The sequence below is a fragment of the Antechinus flavipes genome, chromosome 1 (assembly GCF_016432865.1).
Source record: "Antechinus flavipes isolate AdamAnt ecotype Samford, QLD, Australia chromosome 1, AdamAnt_v2, whole genome shotgun sequence".
Lineage (NCBI taxonomy): Eukaryota > Metazoa > Chordata > Mammalia > Dasyuromorphia > Dasyuridae > Antechinus > Antechinus flavipes.
The window spans coordinates 432,518,324-432,534,125 of NC_067398.1; the positions used below are offsets into that span (position 1 = coordinate 432,518,324).

The 15,802-nt window shown below is 32.5% G+C and overlaps 1 protein-coding gene across 10 annotated transcripts in view; it reads right to left on the reverse strand.

Moving 5' to 3' along the window:
* Positions 1-15,802, reverse strand: part of RALYL (RALY RNA binding protein like) — an 801,687-nt gene that overhangs the window by 81,946 nt on the left and 703,939 nt on the right. For all 10 annotated transcript variants that reach the window (XM_051969970.1, XM_051969968.1, XM_051969967.1 and 7 more), the window contains 2 exons: positions 12,217-12,264; positions 457-620 (listed from right to left, as the gene is read on the reverse strand). In XM_051969970.1, the coding sequence (XP_051825930.1) occupies positions 457-620; positions 12,217-12,264 (212 nt within the window). The remainder of the gene's footprint in view (positions 1-456; positions 621-12,216; positions 12,265-15,802) is intronic.

The following is a 15,802-nucleotide window of genomic DNA, read 5'->3' on the forward strand; positions in this document are numbered from 1 at the left end:
CTGATAGCCCCACCAGCTATTAATGTTCTCTTCTTATCAGTATGATATAAATTCTTTAAGGAAAAGAAATTTTAATTTTTGTTTTTGTACTCCCAGTACCATCACAACATCTTGAAAGAAGCTGCCATAAAAAAATGCTCAATTTTTTTTTTAAATTGAGTTTAGCTGAAAATAGCATGGTAAGATAAATTCATTCTAAAGTAATAATCACTCTTTAAGAAAAATTGCCATGTAACTTGTTGAGACTGTGGCTTTGATGGGCAAATGGCCCTAGTATGATGAATACTGTCTAATCTTTTAAACTGAAACCTATTTTTTTGTCCCCTTTTGAGGGCTATGATTTCACCAAGTCAAAATGATGCATGATAGGATTCTGATTCTATAGACACATATGTTTCTAATGCAACACATTCAAACAATCTCCCAAAGAGAATAATAATGAAGAAAATGACTCACATTTTGATCCTGAAGAAGAAGTCCCACTTGATGTAGATTTTGATCCCCCTTTCATGGAAAAAACACCTTTGCCTCGACGAGTTGCTGTCACAGCCACACGGGGACGTTTCAGGGGTATCACTGCTCGGGGAGGTGGGGGGACTCGCCCATGATAATCAAACAACCTTTAACAAATAGAACTGATGCTTAGATTTGGCTTCATACTAGAATATTCACTCAATTGTATTCAATTCAATCAAATGTAAGACATTTATTTTGTATATATCTTCTTTTATACTTAGTTCTTAGAAGGACTCTCATTTTTCGTGTTGTTATCCCTGCTTGAAAAAATTTTTGCTAGGAAGTTCTTTGTAAACCTCAATTCAACAAACATTTATTAAACACATACAATATAATGCCTATGTGTTATTCAATTGGGGAACAATCCAAATTTCATATGCATGTATGTGTATATATATATATCATATAATTAGTGTGTATGTGTATATTTATACATGTGTACAGACATAGGTATATATACATCCATACATATACATGCACACATACATATACATACATACATGTGTGTATCTCTGTGTGTGTGTGTGTGTGTATATATATAGTGGGTGAATATACACATATGTCTAGGTTCTTCCTACACACACACACACAGAGTTTGTAGCATACTACTTGGCACATAGTTGGTGCTCAGCACATGCTTACTGGTTAACAATATACTGCTGGTCACATTATAAATAAATATCAGAAGTCTGTCTTCGAAACTTAGTCTCCTGGCTCTTTCTTAGAAATGTAGGTTTTCCTTTGGATGTTCTAATGCAATGTTTCTTTGATGCTGAGAATAGTTTAGGCAATTAATAACAATATAAAATATTTACTTAGCGTTACATACTGTTCAAATATTTTTACTATAAGTGTTTGTATCATTACATATATAAAATATATTGCTTGTGTTTGGTTAGGCAAAAATTATATAAGTGGTATAGAAAATATATGGAAAAAGTAATTTCTTCACTTGTTAGAAATAACAATGCTCTGATATAGTTATAATGTGCTACACATATAAAACATTATTAATATCACTTAGTGTGAATTAATTTTCTGTCTCTGTTTCCATATATCATTTTTGTGTTCACAACTCTTTGCAGAGAGCAGGGTAGATATTATTATGTTCATATGACAGATGAAGGAAATACAACACAGAAAGAATGTATCCAGCATTTGTCAGCATACAAAATTAGTTGATGAAAATGTCTTATTAGGAAACAATATTGGGATGAAAAATTTCTTATTGGGATGAAAAATTTCTTATTGGGATGAAAAATTCCTATAAGTTTACTTACAAATTAATAAAAATGTTTTATTACCAATAATTATGGTAAACATATTTTCTCCTTGAATAATATGAAATATACAAAACACATCTCCATCTAGGTATAAACATATCATATATGGATGCACATAGTTTGTACTGTTATAACATCTCTGAAAAACATCATCAGCAAGAAAGAACAGGAGGAAATAAATAACTTATTGAACCTGGAACTCTAGGCTCTCATTCAGAAAATGAAACTCTTGCCCAATCAACCAGATATATAATTAGACAATCAATTGTACAGATAATAGTGTTATTGACTTAAGAAATACAATGGCTACATATAATACTGGACTCCTATTACGTGGATTAAATTTTTGTACTGTTTTTAAAAATAGCCAATCAATAGCAATAATCCAATGTCATGGTAAGCAGAAGAGGAAAAAAAAAAACAGGACAAAAATAAAACCTTATATAACATATTAGTACGGAAAATTAGTTTTCTCTTAGGCATAAAAATGAATGATACAGTAATTTCATTTTTTTAAAAAGAATCCTTTCACGATAAGACACTCTGGGGAAATTTTAAAAACATCATTACACAATGGAACAAAAAAGAATATATAAAGCTAATTTTAAAACTGCCAGACAACTCTAAAGTACTTAGAGATTTTCTTTAATCAGAGGCAAAATATTCTGAAATGAAATAAACTCCTTCTGAGAAAAAAAGCTGAATGATATTTGGAAGGGAAGAAAGATGAAATAAAACAGTTCAAGAAGGTTAAGAGTCTCTATCAGGTCCATTTCAGCTAAGATAATATTAGCACTGGATGCAATTTGAAAGTCAACATGTTGCTATTTGGGCAGATGAGGCTCAAAAAGGTCATAAAGACCTCCCATGTTTATAAAATCTTAAAGATAAAAAGGACCAACTAAATCCACTCCTAATTCCAGTCAATAAGGCCTTTTATATTTTATATGTCATGAATATAACCAAATGTTATTGTGCCCTCATGAATTCCAAATCATAAAGATGACCGTGGTAATGATGTGGCAAGATTCAAATCTCTCCAGTTTGAAAGCTTCAGGTCCCTAAAGTGCAACTTTAAAAGTTCAACAAGACACATAAATGGATTTAAAAAAAATTTTAAAGCCCAACCAATGCATATTTTGTTTTAGAATGAAGAAACATGTCCAGGCAAAATTCTATATTTTTATACTTGAAAAACAACCAACATAATATGTTGTAGGAAAGAGGGCAAAGGACATTAATACTTCTAGAACTCAACTTGTCTAGGATTGGACAATGTACCATCCTAGTAGCCAAATCAAATCTTGTACCTGGAACATCAGTTTTTCCTTTTAAAAAATATTTTCTTAGGGTATAGTTAATGGCCATCAGAATTGAGGACAGAAACAGCTTTGTTTTTACTTTTGTCTCTCAATGTTTTTAGCACAATATCTGGTATACAATAGATGTTTAATAATATTGTTCTTGTAGTTTCAGAAATGATCTCCATATCTCAAATACGTAGTACCTTATAATTCTTCTCATCTCAAAATCAGATTTGTGCCTAAATATTTTTTCAATAATTCTGGAAGTAAGACACATATTATCTCAAAAGCAGAAAATAGACTTTTGGATAAAGTAAATTTTCTTACCTAAAAGTATCTGGGACTAAATCAGTAAATAAATGTGTGTATGTGTGTGTGTGTGAATTATATATATATAACCACAACACACATACATGTATGCATATAGTCGTACATAAATATATGTACATGCACATGTGATTACATATAACATGGTTAGCAAAAATACATATTATATGTGTTAGACACACATATATAGGATATACACTCATATAGGATATTTAAAAATCCTGAAGATTTTGACAATGAACTTGAATATCATGTAATTTTTTATTTCAGTGTTTTGTGTTTGTGTGTGTGGGGCATTTATGTTTGGTGGAACCATTGTCAGTGAGGGTGTGAGAAGTCCTGGACATTTCACTCACCTGTTGCTCTAGGCTAAGAACTTACAAAATATAAGTAATTTGAAATTATTGTAATAGTTGACTAACAAACTGGGAGGCTAGAGGAAACAGCATGATGTTCCTCTGCTCTTTACTGATTGAATGTCCTTGAACAAATCATTCATTCTTAAGGGCTAGGCCTTAAACCAAAACCAATATGATTTTTATTGATTGATCACCAATAAGTCCCAGGCTAAGTCCCACTTGGTCATTGTTTGGGTTTTGATGGACTCAGATTGAATGTAAATAGCAGTCATTTCTGCTTTGGCCAGAAATCTCGAAGCTCTTCCTAGATTTATTTATTTATCTGGATTTAAATCTTTCTTCCTGTGCAATGTCTTTCCTATTCTAAGTACATTGCAACTATACACACACACACACACACACACACACACACACACACACACACATATATACATACATACACACATATATTTATTTATGTATGTATATATATAGAGAGAGGGAGACACACAGAGAGAGAGAGAGAAACAAAAAGACAGAGACAGAGAGAGACAGAGACAGACAGACAGACAGAGATTGAAAAAGGGTACAGGAGAGGGAGAGAGCGAGTTCTATGGATTGGATATCTTATCATTTATTGTAAGTGGAGTAAAGTGCTTTGAACGAATCAATCAGTTCCACTCTTACTTTCCCTGCCAATTTTGACATTTGCTGTTCTCAGAGAATAAGGATATGTCACACGATGGTGATGATTGATCAATTCACAAGTTAGGAGAAGTATTTCTAAGTATATATACATTTTGGAAGGAACCCTTTTGGACCAAGGCAGAGACTTTCAAAATATGTTGTTTAAAGATATGAGTTTTTAATTAAGTTAATTATTAAGAAATTAAATTAATGCCTTTTCATCTTCAAGGGGTCCACAACTGGGAATGTTTCAACCATACTCTAGTGAACATGTTAGTTATGTTGAGACCAGAATGAAAATCTCAGCACAGCTGACCAGTACTTTTCTAGACTCTGAGGGCAGCTCTTCCAGAAAAGATGCTACTGGCTTTACATTTTGTTTGCTGCATTTAAGCATCAGTTGTACTTATCTATTGATTTTTGTTTGGGTGTCTCTGAAAAGACTCACATAAATAATGCATCTTTCAGCTGACAGAGAAGATAAAAGAAACTTACCACCTACCACAACTTTGGCCCAGAAGAACACTAAATAAGCAATGACATTATGGTTGAGTTCATTGTCAAAACCTTCAAGGTGGTGACTGATTTCTACCTGAGAGGGCTTGGTGTTCATGGGACACACAAATTGGTAGATGGAAAGCCTCTCCATGCAGAACAGGGGAGAGATTGGGAAAATTGTTAGTTTACAAAATCATTCCAGAAGATGATGGCAGTTCTGACAGCACTATTCATTGAAATAATTGACTGTCATTAGATAGTTAGACTTTTTTTTTTTTTTTGCACAAATTGAGGCTGATGGACATTCATCTCTACAAACTCTAAACCAATCTCGGCTTTTTAGTATCAAACATCAAGGATGTTTGACCCAAGCAATGTCTCATAAAAAATATTTCCAATAGATAGGGCTTTGCATATTGCATCTCATTTAGTCAGAGTATTACTTATTGGGGTACAATAGTTGTTTTCATTGTTTTGCAGTGTCATTCCTTGCCACGAATATCATAATAATAATTTCACTTCCATTTATTTCATATAATTTATTCAACATCCTGATATATTAGCTTGGATAAGGAAATACCCTTCATAATGCCAGCTACCAATTAAAATAATTTATGCATATATTCTGTCATTCTGAAATAGGTCTGTTAATTATATATTTTAAACATATTGATGTAAATTTTGCTAATTTTAATTTTGAACTATGATTTTTAAATTTTCATATCTGAGAGGAAAATTCTTTTTTTTTTTTTTAATAATTTTTTATTGATAGAACACATGCCAGGGTAATTTTTTATAGCATTATCCCTTGCATTCATTTCTGTTCCGATTTTTCCCCTCCCTCCCTCCACCCCTTCCCCCAGATGGCAAGAGTCCTTTACATGTTGAATGGGTTGCAGTATATTTTAGATACAATATATGTGTGCAGAACTGAACAGTTTTCTTGTTGCACAGGGAGAATTGAATTCAGAAGGTATAAATAAACCGGGAGGAAAAACATAAATGCAAGCAGTTTATATTCATTTCCAGTGTTCTTTCTCTGGGTGTAGCTGCTTCTGTCCATCTTTGATCAATTAAGGCTCTCTTTATCAAAGAGGTCCACTTCCATCAGAATACATCCTCAAACAGTACCATTGTTGAGGTATATAATGATCTCCTGGTTCTGCTCATTTCACTCAGCATCAGTTCATGTAAGTCTCGCCAGTCCTGAGAGGAAAATTCTTACATGGTTTAAAGAATGTCCCATAATTTAAAATTACTCTGCAACTTTTGGGACTGTGTATAAATCATGTAAGAATTTTCTCCCTTAAATATCAAAGTATTAATGTCATGTTCCAAACTCATATTTATAAAAATATACACTAAAATATATTAAAAATAAATGTATTAAGCTTAAAATTGAATTAAGCCTTTTGGGAGAGCCTATATGATGGAATCCAGTAAGTTAAGTGCTAATCGAAATGAGCATTAAGAAACAGACAGATCTTGCTATTATATTTTTCCAATATGTGTTAGAGCTTAGCACATGCTGTTACCCTATAATCAATGATCTAAAACAACTTTAACTTGACCTAAGAGGTTTTTTTCATTGAAATTACATTGGTTTTCCTCCTGTTTTTAATTAATATGAGAGCAAAATGGTTTCTATAACCGAAGAACTGCTCACTTTATTAAATCTAAATTTTTAAATCTGTAAAAACATTTCAGACATGATTATTTTTCTGTTAAGAAAAAAAATTGGTGCTCACTGATTACACAGTATCTTTGCTGACAGCAGTGGAAAAAAATGTCCACCTGCAACTGGGAATATTATGATAATGGAAAACACTCCCGGAGGTTCAAATCTTTTTTTAGTTCTTTATGTCAATTTATTTTATTTGAGTGTATAAAAAGTTAAATTTTAAATTACATGCAAAGACTTTACTTTACATTCATACAATGGAAGAAGAATATTGTAGTGTGAAGAGCACCAGACTTAGAAACCTTGAATTTGAATCTCAACTCTGTTATTTAGTACTTGGTAGACTTTGGGCAAGTTAAATCCCTTTATGGTCTTAGTTTCCTTATAAGTCATTATCTTAAATGTCCTCTAAAGTCAATACCAGATCTAAATGAACCTGTATTATCTGCTTCTCTTCCTGATATGCACACACAAATTTAAGAAAATGTACAAACCTATTAAGCAGTGAAAATTTTCAGAATCCCTTATATTTAACTAGCTTGCCTAAGAAATGAATATTAGCTCAAGGTACCTGAGAGATCTTAATAACCAAGAACTGAAGAATTATCTAACCATACACATGCAATTAGTGGAATGTTAACCTTTCTATTATATCTATTCAGAGACATCCATTCAGAAACACATTAAAATTGATAAATTGAAATTAGCTAAGTAATAGAAGTAATATAAATTGTTGTGGTGTTGAATTATTAAAGAATTTTCAAATAGAACCTAAAAAACTAGGGGTTAATTGGTAGGGTTAGAAAATTGACTCAGAGACAAGTCTTCAAAAAGGCTGCTCTTAGTATCATCAGAAGGACAAATTCCTAGACAAGGAGTGGAGAGTGATGAGAAGTGGCCCATTTATTCTTTTGGCTTATAAGCATAAAAAAGGAGACAAGTTCTAACTAGCAAGCTTTTAGAGTTGGAGTTTAGAAAAAGAGCTAATATTTATCAACAAATGCAAGCAAAGTACTCCTTACAAAAATCAGCTTCAATTAAAAATACTTTGACAATGGGACAACGATTCCCTTCCTCCTCATATGATCCCTCTTCTTTGGTTTTCTTGGGAATTGATGTTTACAGGGTCACTACTAGTAATATCTGCTATTGGCAAATACTTATGTTGCTTTAAGAAAATTCTAGGTGACTAAAAACATACAAATAACAGCACAGTAAATTTGTCATTTTGAGCACTGATAAATTCAAGGACTTCTTTATTTACATATTCAGACATCAAACATTTATTAAATTGCTACTTTATGTTTCTAACATTGTAGCAGGTAATAAGGAAGACAGAAATGTAAAAAAAAATATGACTTCACAGAGTCCAGGAGAAGACATAGCATATTGCAGAATTAGAAGAAGCAAATTACAGAATAGGAGGCAGGAAGAAGTGAGCAATTAGAATCTAGATGTTCTGATTTTTAATGGAGCATTCCTTGGATATTTATAAAGACAAGCAGGTAGAATTTTTTTAGAAGTGGAGGATAATCTAATGCACAATAAAAACAATGTTATGAAGCATGAATATTCCTATACTTTCAAAGATTGGTATGGATACTCTTATCTCCCATGCCAATGAAGATCTAAAGCCATCTATTATACACTTTTAGTGTTATACACTTTTAGTTATACACTTTTAAAAGTTGTACTTCCTGAAAAATTCATCACTCTCTATTCGACCTGCTATGAGCCTCTCCAAAATTAGCCATATCTTTGGATGACAGACATACCTTGTACTGCTCAGTCTATCCTCAAAGCCTGTCACCTTGGTTGAATCTGCTAAAACTTGAATTCTACTTGCATAATTTGGGAACTCAGGGTCACCTCCATGTCTCACAATTACTTGGTTAAAAATAATAGCTATAGAATATGAGCTAATGTATATTCATTGAATAATATGATATTCATAGTACCAAGTTTAGTGCTCTTCACATTAAGGAATCAATAAAAGCTGAAGCTGAAACATTAAAACTCTAATTATCATCAATAAGCAATTATAGAATATTAGAAACAAGGTCTAAAGATTATCTTTTATAACTGCAGTACCCATAATAGTTTTTTAAAAATTCAGCTTAACCTTCTTATCATTCCTGGGGGATCTATTAAAATTCTTAAGAATTATAAGAATAACTTGGGAAAATCTTTCTAAAAAGAAAAGATTTTTTATAAATTAAGTTAATATTTGGGTAAAAAAAAAACCCAACTTTCTCTTGTATAAATAATAGATGATATGGCAATAGACATTAGTCAAGGGGATTTTCATAGAAATTTCACACAGTAATAACTGTGAATAAATGTACATTTAACAATATTTGTGGTTAGTTCATTCAATTATTAAAAACATAGTATTAGTGAGGTTATGATTATAGATTCAATTATGACATGGACTAGTTTGTTTTCCTTTGATATAGGAATCATAGACTACAGACTATTCCTACCTATCCATTCTACAAATTAATGCAATTAGTCATTTGTCAAGCAGGACTGGTGTACATCAGTCTCTATCATTAAAAAAGATAACATAATGGATACCATCTGCATGCCATGTTGTAGGAGGTTCATAGTATAAGTTAAAGTTTCTAGAGAAAGCCAACCAGGACCATGAAGGACATTTAGATCATTCCATAGAAAAACTTTGTAGAGCAATTGAGAATGTTTAATGCAGAGAACAGACTTAAGAAGGTACACGAGAATAGTTTTTAAGTATTTGAAGGATTGTCATGAAGAAAAGGGATTAGAGTTGTTTTGTTTGGCCCAGCAAAGTAGAAATGAGTAGAAGTTATGAAAAGGCACATTTTAGCTTTGTCATGGATCTTTTTTTTTTTTTCCTAAATAGTCTCTTTGATTATTTTTATTAGTACCTACAGATTCAACTGAACAGCTAGGTGGAGCAATGGAAAGAGTTCCAGGCCTGAAGTCAGGAAAATTCATTTTCCTTAGTTCAAATCTAGTTTCAGACACTTTATAGCTATATGACCCTGGGCAAATCACTTAACCGTATGAGCCTCTGTGAAATAAGCTGGAGAAAAAAGTGCAAGGCATTCCAGTATCTTCATCTATATACCTTTTTCTCCATTCACATAGCCATCACCCTACTACAAACTCTCTTCTAGACTACTGAAATAGTCTTTTATCATTCTTTCTGCCTTCAGTCTCTCCACATGACAATATGTCCTCCACAGACTGATGAAAATGATTTTCCTAAAGTATAAGTCAATGAACCATAAAATATTTATTAAACACTTATGATGTGTCAGATATATTGGATAATTAAATTTTACATAATGCTTATTTTAAGTATGTCTTTAGAGATAAGAAATCATTTTTCAAGTGATATGGAAAAAATACATAAAGTTATAGAAGCTTTCTCCACTAATGAATATCACAACTTATCTTTGACTTAGTAAATAAGTCTTTGGGGGTTGACTAAGATCAAATGACTTAACCAGGGTCACTCAGATAATAAATATTAAAACAACAATTTGGCTTTAAGACTATGCCTTTCTGTCTCCAGCCTTATATTCTATCCCTTATGCTAAGCTGCCTCTTCTAAAAATGAATTTAGGAGCATCAATAATGGGGGGGGAGGGGGAAGTGTAGAGAAAGGAGGTGGTATGAAGGAAGGATTTTGGTACTTTTCTTCAAATCAAGCTAATCTTACCAGAGACTAAATTTATCATAGAAATAAGGCAACTTTCCCACGGCTGATATTTATGGAAACTATTTCAGGGAATAAACTTCTATTTATACATCAATCAGAAGATGATAGAGAGGTGAAATTATAAAATGCCACTCAAGTGGGGAATCCTTATAGTAACTTTCTTTAGGTTTATTGAAATGAGCAACGAAGATAATCCCATTCTTATCAGAACAAACTTCATAAAATGACTTCCCGGGTAACTGTACTATATTATAAGCTAGAGCAATGACTTACAGCCAAAAAAACTTTGGTTAATAAGTTTGAGGATCTTGGGGAAAGGCGGACAGCTTAAAGGAAAACACTTCCCAGTGTGGGAAGTTCTTCACAATTATTCATTACCCCATACTTCTTGGAGGAAAAGTTAGACATTCTCTTTCTGGTCCTTGTTTAGCACAGTGGCAATTGGTCCTCAACATGTTTATGGAACTTAGAGTCGTTACTAAGTAAGTGAAATTGAACAAAGTGCAAGACAGACATCCTGAATGAGTGTAAGTTGAGGGAGTATGGAGGGAAAGTGAAAAATTGGGCAGTACATGTGAAAAAAGACATGTGATAGAGGACCTTTGAAAGAATTACATTTGGTAAAAGTGGGTAGTAGATTCTCAGGTTATGCAAGAGTAGGCATCCTACATTTGTGCAGCTAGCCAGTGTTGTGTGTCCTGATATACATTTTGATATCATCATTTCAGGAGCTGGGATGATTAAAACCAGGAAGATATACATTTTAATGACAGTTTTTCAGACTAGTAATTCCCACAGCGGAAAAGAAACTGCTCAGGGAGAATCCAAGAAAGTACATAATTCTAATCAAGTGTTTATGTGTGTGTGTGTGTGTGTGTGTGTGTGTGTGTGTGTGTGTGTATGTGTGTGTGTATTTTAGATGTGTATAGGGAATAATAAAAAATAAGAGAGGTGGGGGAGAGGGAGATGGAGAGAGAGAAGGTGAGGAAAAAGGAGAAAGAGAGGGAAAGGAAGAGGGAGAGGAAATTATCTTAATTCCTTTGATTTTTCAGTTTCTCAATTAAATTTATAAACATGAAAAGTTGGATATAGTAATCTTCTGGCTAAAAAAAGAATTGAAAAAAATTGTTGTGGATATACTATAGAATATTTTGTTTATTCTTTAAAATAGCAACATAAAATTGACAAGATAGGCATCATAATATACATTTTTCTTTATGATATACATACATGTATATTTTCTCTGTAACACAAATCTAGTATATGTCTGCCTGATAAAACATTTTGACATTGATATGCACAGATAAGCCTCTTAAAGGTGAGACTGTTTCAATTTTTTATCTTTGTGGCCCTAGAATCCAGCGTGCTGCCTGGCACATAGTAGTTTTTTCTAATAAATGAATGAAAGTAGGGATATTTTTGCAAAATAGAGGAACACTTCCTGTTTTTGAAAATTCCTGTTGTCTTAAGAATTCATGAATGGTTATTCAAGAATTCTCAATAAAGAAGAAATTTTTTTTATTAAAAATGTAAATCTTTTTCAAATATTCTTTAATTTATAGCATGAGACAATAAGATAAGCTTAAACATCTCCAAAAGTCTTCAAAATCTGAAGATACTATAGAAAATGTTTAGGGACTTCTTTTTCTGTTTGGCACAGTACCATACAAGAAAGTAATAATTTCATAAATTTTTGTCAACCTGAAAAAAATAGAAATAATAGCTTTGTCTTCTAGAAAATTTTTCTTGACAGTGAAAAGAGTTCTTTTTTTTTGTTTCTTTGAAAAAATGTATTATCTATGAGCAAAATGCTTGAAGTATTTAAATATAAAACTATGCAAAATAAAAGGTTGCAGAGGAGTAAAGCCCAACTCACCGATTGTAGAAATCATCCCTGTAGTAATCGTAATCAAAGACATAACCACTGCAAAAGGAACACAAAAACATTCACCAGTTGGCATTTAGTAAACTTACATTAATGACTTTGTGGTATTATAATATTGTTTATTGTTTATTTGACTGTTTTTCAATATATTTATTTACAAATGAACTACATAAGGCAATATATACATTTCATTAAAAAGATTATAAAGCAATTTTTTTTTTCAAATGTGAACCAATAATTTCCATTGGCAGATTAGAAGAACCTATAACTGGAGGAGAGAATGGGTATGTTATCTGAAACATCACTGTAGGGAATCCCACTAAGAAAATTCTTCTTTCAAAAACAGATCATTATTTAGCATGTGCTACTCTACTAAAGATCTCAGAGATTTGCCTGGGTACATGAAAAAGATAAATGGCTTGCCCAAGGCCACAATTCTAGGACATGTCAGTTCCAGGGACATGAATTTAGTTCTATCTAAATCTGAGACTGTATCTGTATCCCCTACACAATGCTCGTTCTTATGTTATGTAACATAATTAATATGTACAATTGATGGCTTTCTCTCCCTTTTTTCTACTTAAAGGAAGAAGATAGTATAATTTTCACTATTTTCCTTTCCATATGATCAGCTAATCGAAAGTAGAAAAGATGAAAGAAAAGAATTAATGACTCACTGATAATGAATATGATAAATAGAAATGTGGTTCCTTCAGAAATTCAGCCCTTTTACATTTAGAAAAGAGTAAAGTCCACACCATAAAAGGGAGAAGAAGCTAAGAAAGTCTTGCCTTAGTGTTCTGAATAACAATAATGATTTTTACGCTTTTTTTTTTCTCTCAAGAGTGTTCAGATAGTCATTGGTAAAATGAATTTGAACAACCAGAAAATCAAGACAGATGGGTGAAAATATAAAACAAAAAACCCACAGACATTTGTCCAAGTTACCCAAAGAAAACATAGAGAGTTTAAGTAAAGATCAAAATCCCCAAATCTAAATTTTGTGACAGAATATTTTCACTAATGGGAAATGATTTTTTTTTTTTTTAACAAGTCCATTTAATTTAATCAGTTTTGGTTCTGGTTGTCATTTTTTTTTTTTTTTTTTTTGAATTGCAATAGCCTAAAAGTATTAGTGAGCAATCTGGCTTCATTTAAGTCCCAAGTAAAATTCTATCTTCTAAAGGTAATTTTCTTAATCTCTCAAATCTAATGCCTTCTCTCTGTTAATTATCTATTATTCATCTTTTATAATTTATTTTTATTTATCTTTACATGTTGTCTCCCCCATTATTATAAGCTTGAGGGTACATTATGTCTTCCCCTCAATTGTACCCTCAGTTCTTAATACCTGGTACCTAGTAGGCACTTAATATTATTAATTTGATTGACTAAAATAGAGTCATAATACTAAGTTTTTAAAGTTATTGTTATTGTTTGGAGTTACATTGCTAGTTGATAAAATAATGACTTTTGAAACATATATGCATATACATACATATTTCAACACATATATGTATATGTATATAGTAAAAGCTTGAAGCACAGTAATGTACTTAGTCTATCAGTCATAATGGTTCTGATCTCATTGTACTCATATCAATAATATATTTGGAAAAAGTTTTAAATTCCACCCCCCTTTTTTTTTGAGCTCAACCATTGAAAATCCTTATAGGAATTCTCTTGAGTAGACAGACACATTAGGTTCATTTAACACTAAGGACAGAACCATTGTTCCCTCTATACTTGCACCATGAAGTATGCTAATTGATGAAATGATCCAGAGAATTGAGGATAAAAACCCATTTTTGTCTAATTCATTTAGATAATTGAGGCAGATGATTTTTACTGCAATTACTCAGATACTTAACTTTTGTTTGCTTTGAGTGAAAAGGTTCTTGATAGAGAAATGAAATTTGATACTTTACAAAGAGATTGAGTATGAAATAATTAAAAGGAGGAAATTATGCTCAAACAGGAGAGGATAACATGAAGTATGAAGTTGCTTTTTTATCCTTATTGGGAGGTCTATCCTTCCATCATCTTTTAGTCCATCACCCCATTCTTGATTAATTTACCTTCCTCTCTACTATTAATCTGGATAGCCACTTTGGTGTTCTTATTCCTCCTTTCATCTTCAAATCTGTCTCTATTATTTTTTTGCTCTTCTCATTCTATTAATTCTAAACACTGGGTAATCACCACCATCTGCCTTCTATTCTTGTGTTCCATCCTTTCAGTCACGTCCAACTCTTTGTGACCCCATTTTGGAGTTTTCTTGGCAAAAATACTGGAGTGATGTGCCATTTCCTTCTTCAGTTCATTTTACAGATGAAGAAGCTGAGACGAACAGGCGAAGTAATTTGCCCAGAGTCACACAGTTAGCAAATGGGTGAGGCTGGATTTGAACTCAAGAATAGGAGTCTTCATGATTCCTGGCCCAACACTCTAAACATTGCACAAACTAGTTGCCCTATTTATCTCACTTGTACATAGGTAGCTACATATTGTCTTCCCCCATATTTTTGTTTTTCTTCATGTTCAGGATCCTGTCCCTCTATTTTTTATAATAAAATTCTAACAACAGAAATCTATAATTGCTGCCTCAGTGGTATCATTATCAACTCATTCTTCAATCTCTTTCCATTTGATTTTTCCAACCTACTGAAATTCACTAAGGTAATTATTGAATTGAAAACAACAATAACAATAAACAATGGCCTCTCTTCAGATCTCATTCTCCTTGACTTCAGTATAGCACTTTATAATGTTAAGTCTTCTCTCCTTCCTGATAGTCTCCCATAGTTTCCATGATATTGTACAAAGTTATTCTCTTGTCTATTCTGATCATACTTCCTAGTTTCTCTTCTTTTCACATCTTAAATGTGAGTGTTCTTCAAGATCCTGTTCTATTCTTACTCATTGTTTTAAAAATATGATCCATTTTGGTCAAAGGATATGAACAATTTTCAGATGAAGAAACTAAGACTATTTGTAGTCACATGAAAAGGTGCTCCAAATCACTACTGATCAGAGAAATGCACATTAAGACAATTCCGAGATACCATTACACTCCTCTCAGATTGGCCAGAATGACAGGGAAAGATAATGGGGAATGTTGGAGGGGATGTGGGAAAACTGGGATACATTGTTGGTGGAATTGTGAACACATCCAGCCATTCTGGAGAGCAATTTGGAATTATGCTCAAAAAGTTATCAAACTGTGCATACCCTTTGATCCAGCAGTGTTTCTACTGGGCTTATACCCCAAAGAGATACTAAAGAAAGGAAAGGGACCTGTATGTGGCAAAATGTTTGTGGCAACCCTGTTTGTAATGGCTACAAACTGGAAAATGAATGGATGCCCATCAATTGGAGAATGGCTGAATAAATTGTGGTATATGAACGTTATGGAATATTATTGTTCTGTAAGGAATGACCAGCAGGATGAATACAGAGAGGCTTGGAAAGACTTACATGAACTGATGCTAAGTGAAATGAGCAGAACCAGGAGACCCTAATACATGGCAACAACAAGACTATACAATGATCAATTCTGATGGACATGGCTCTCTTA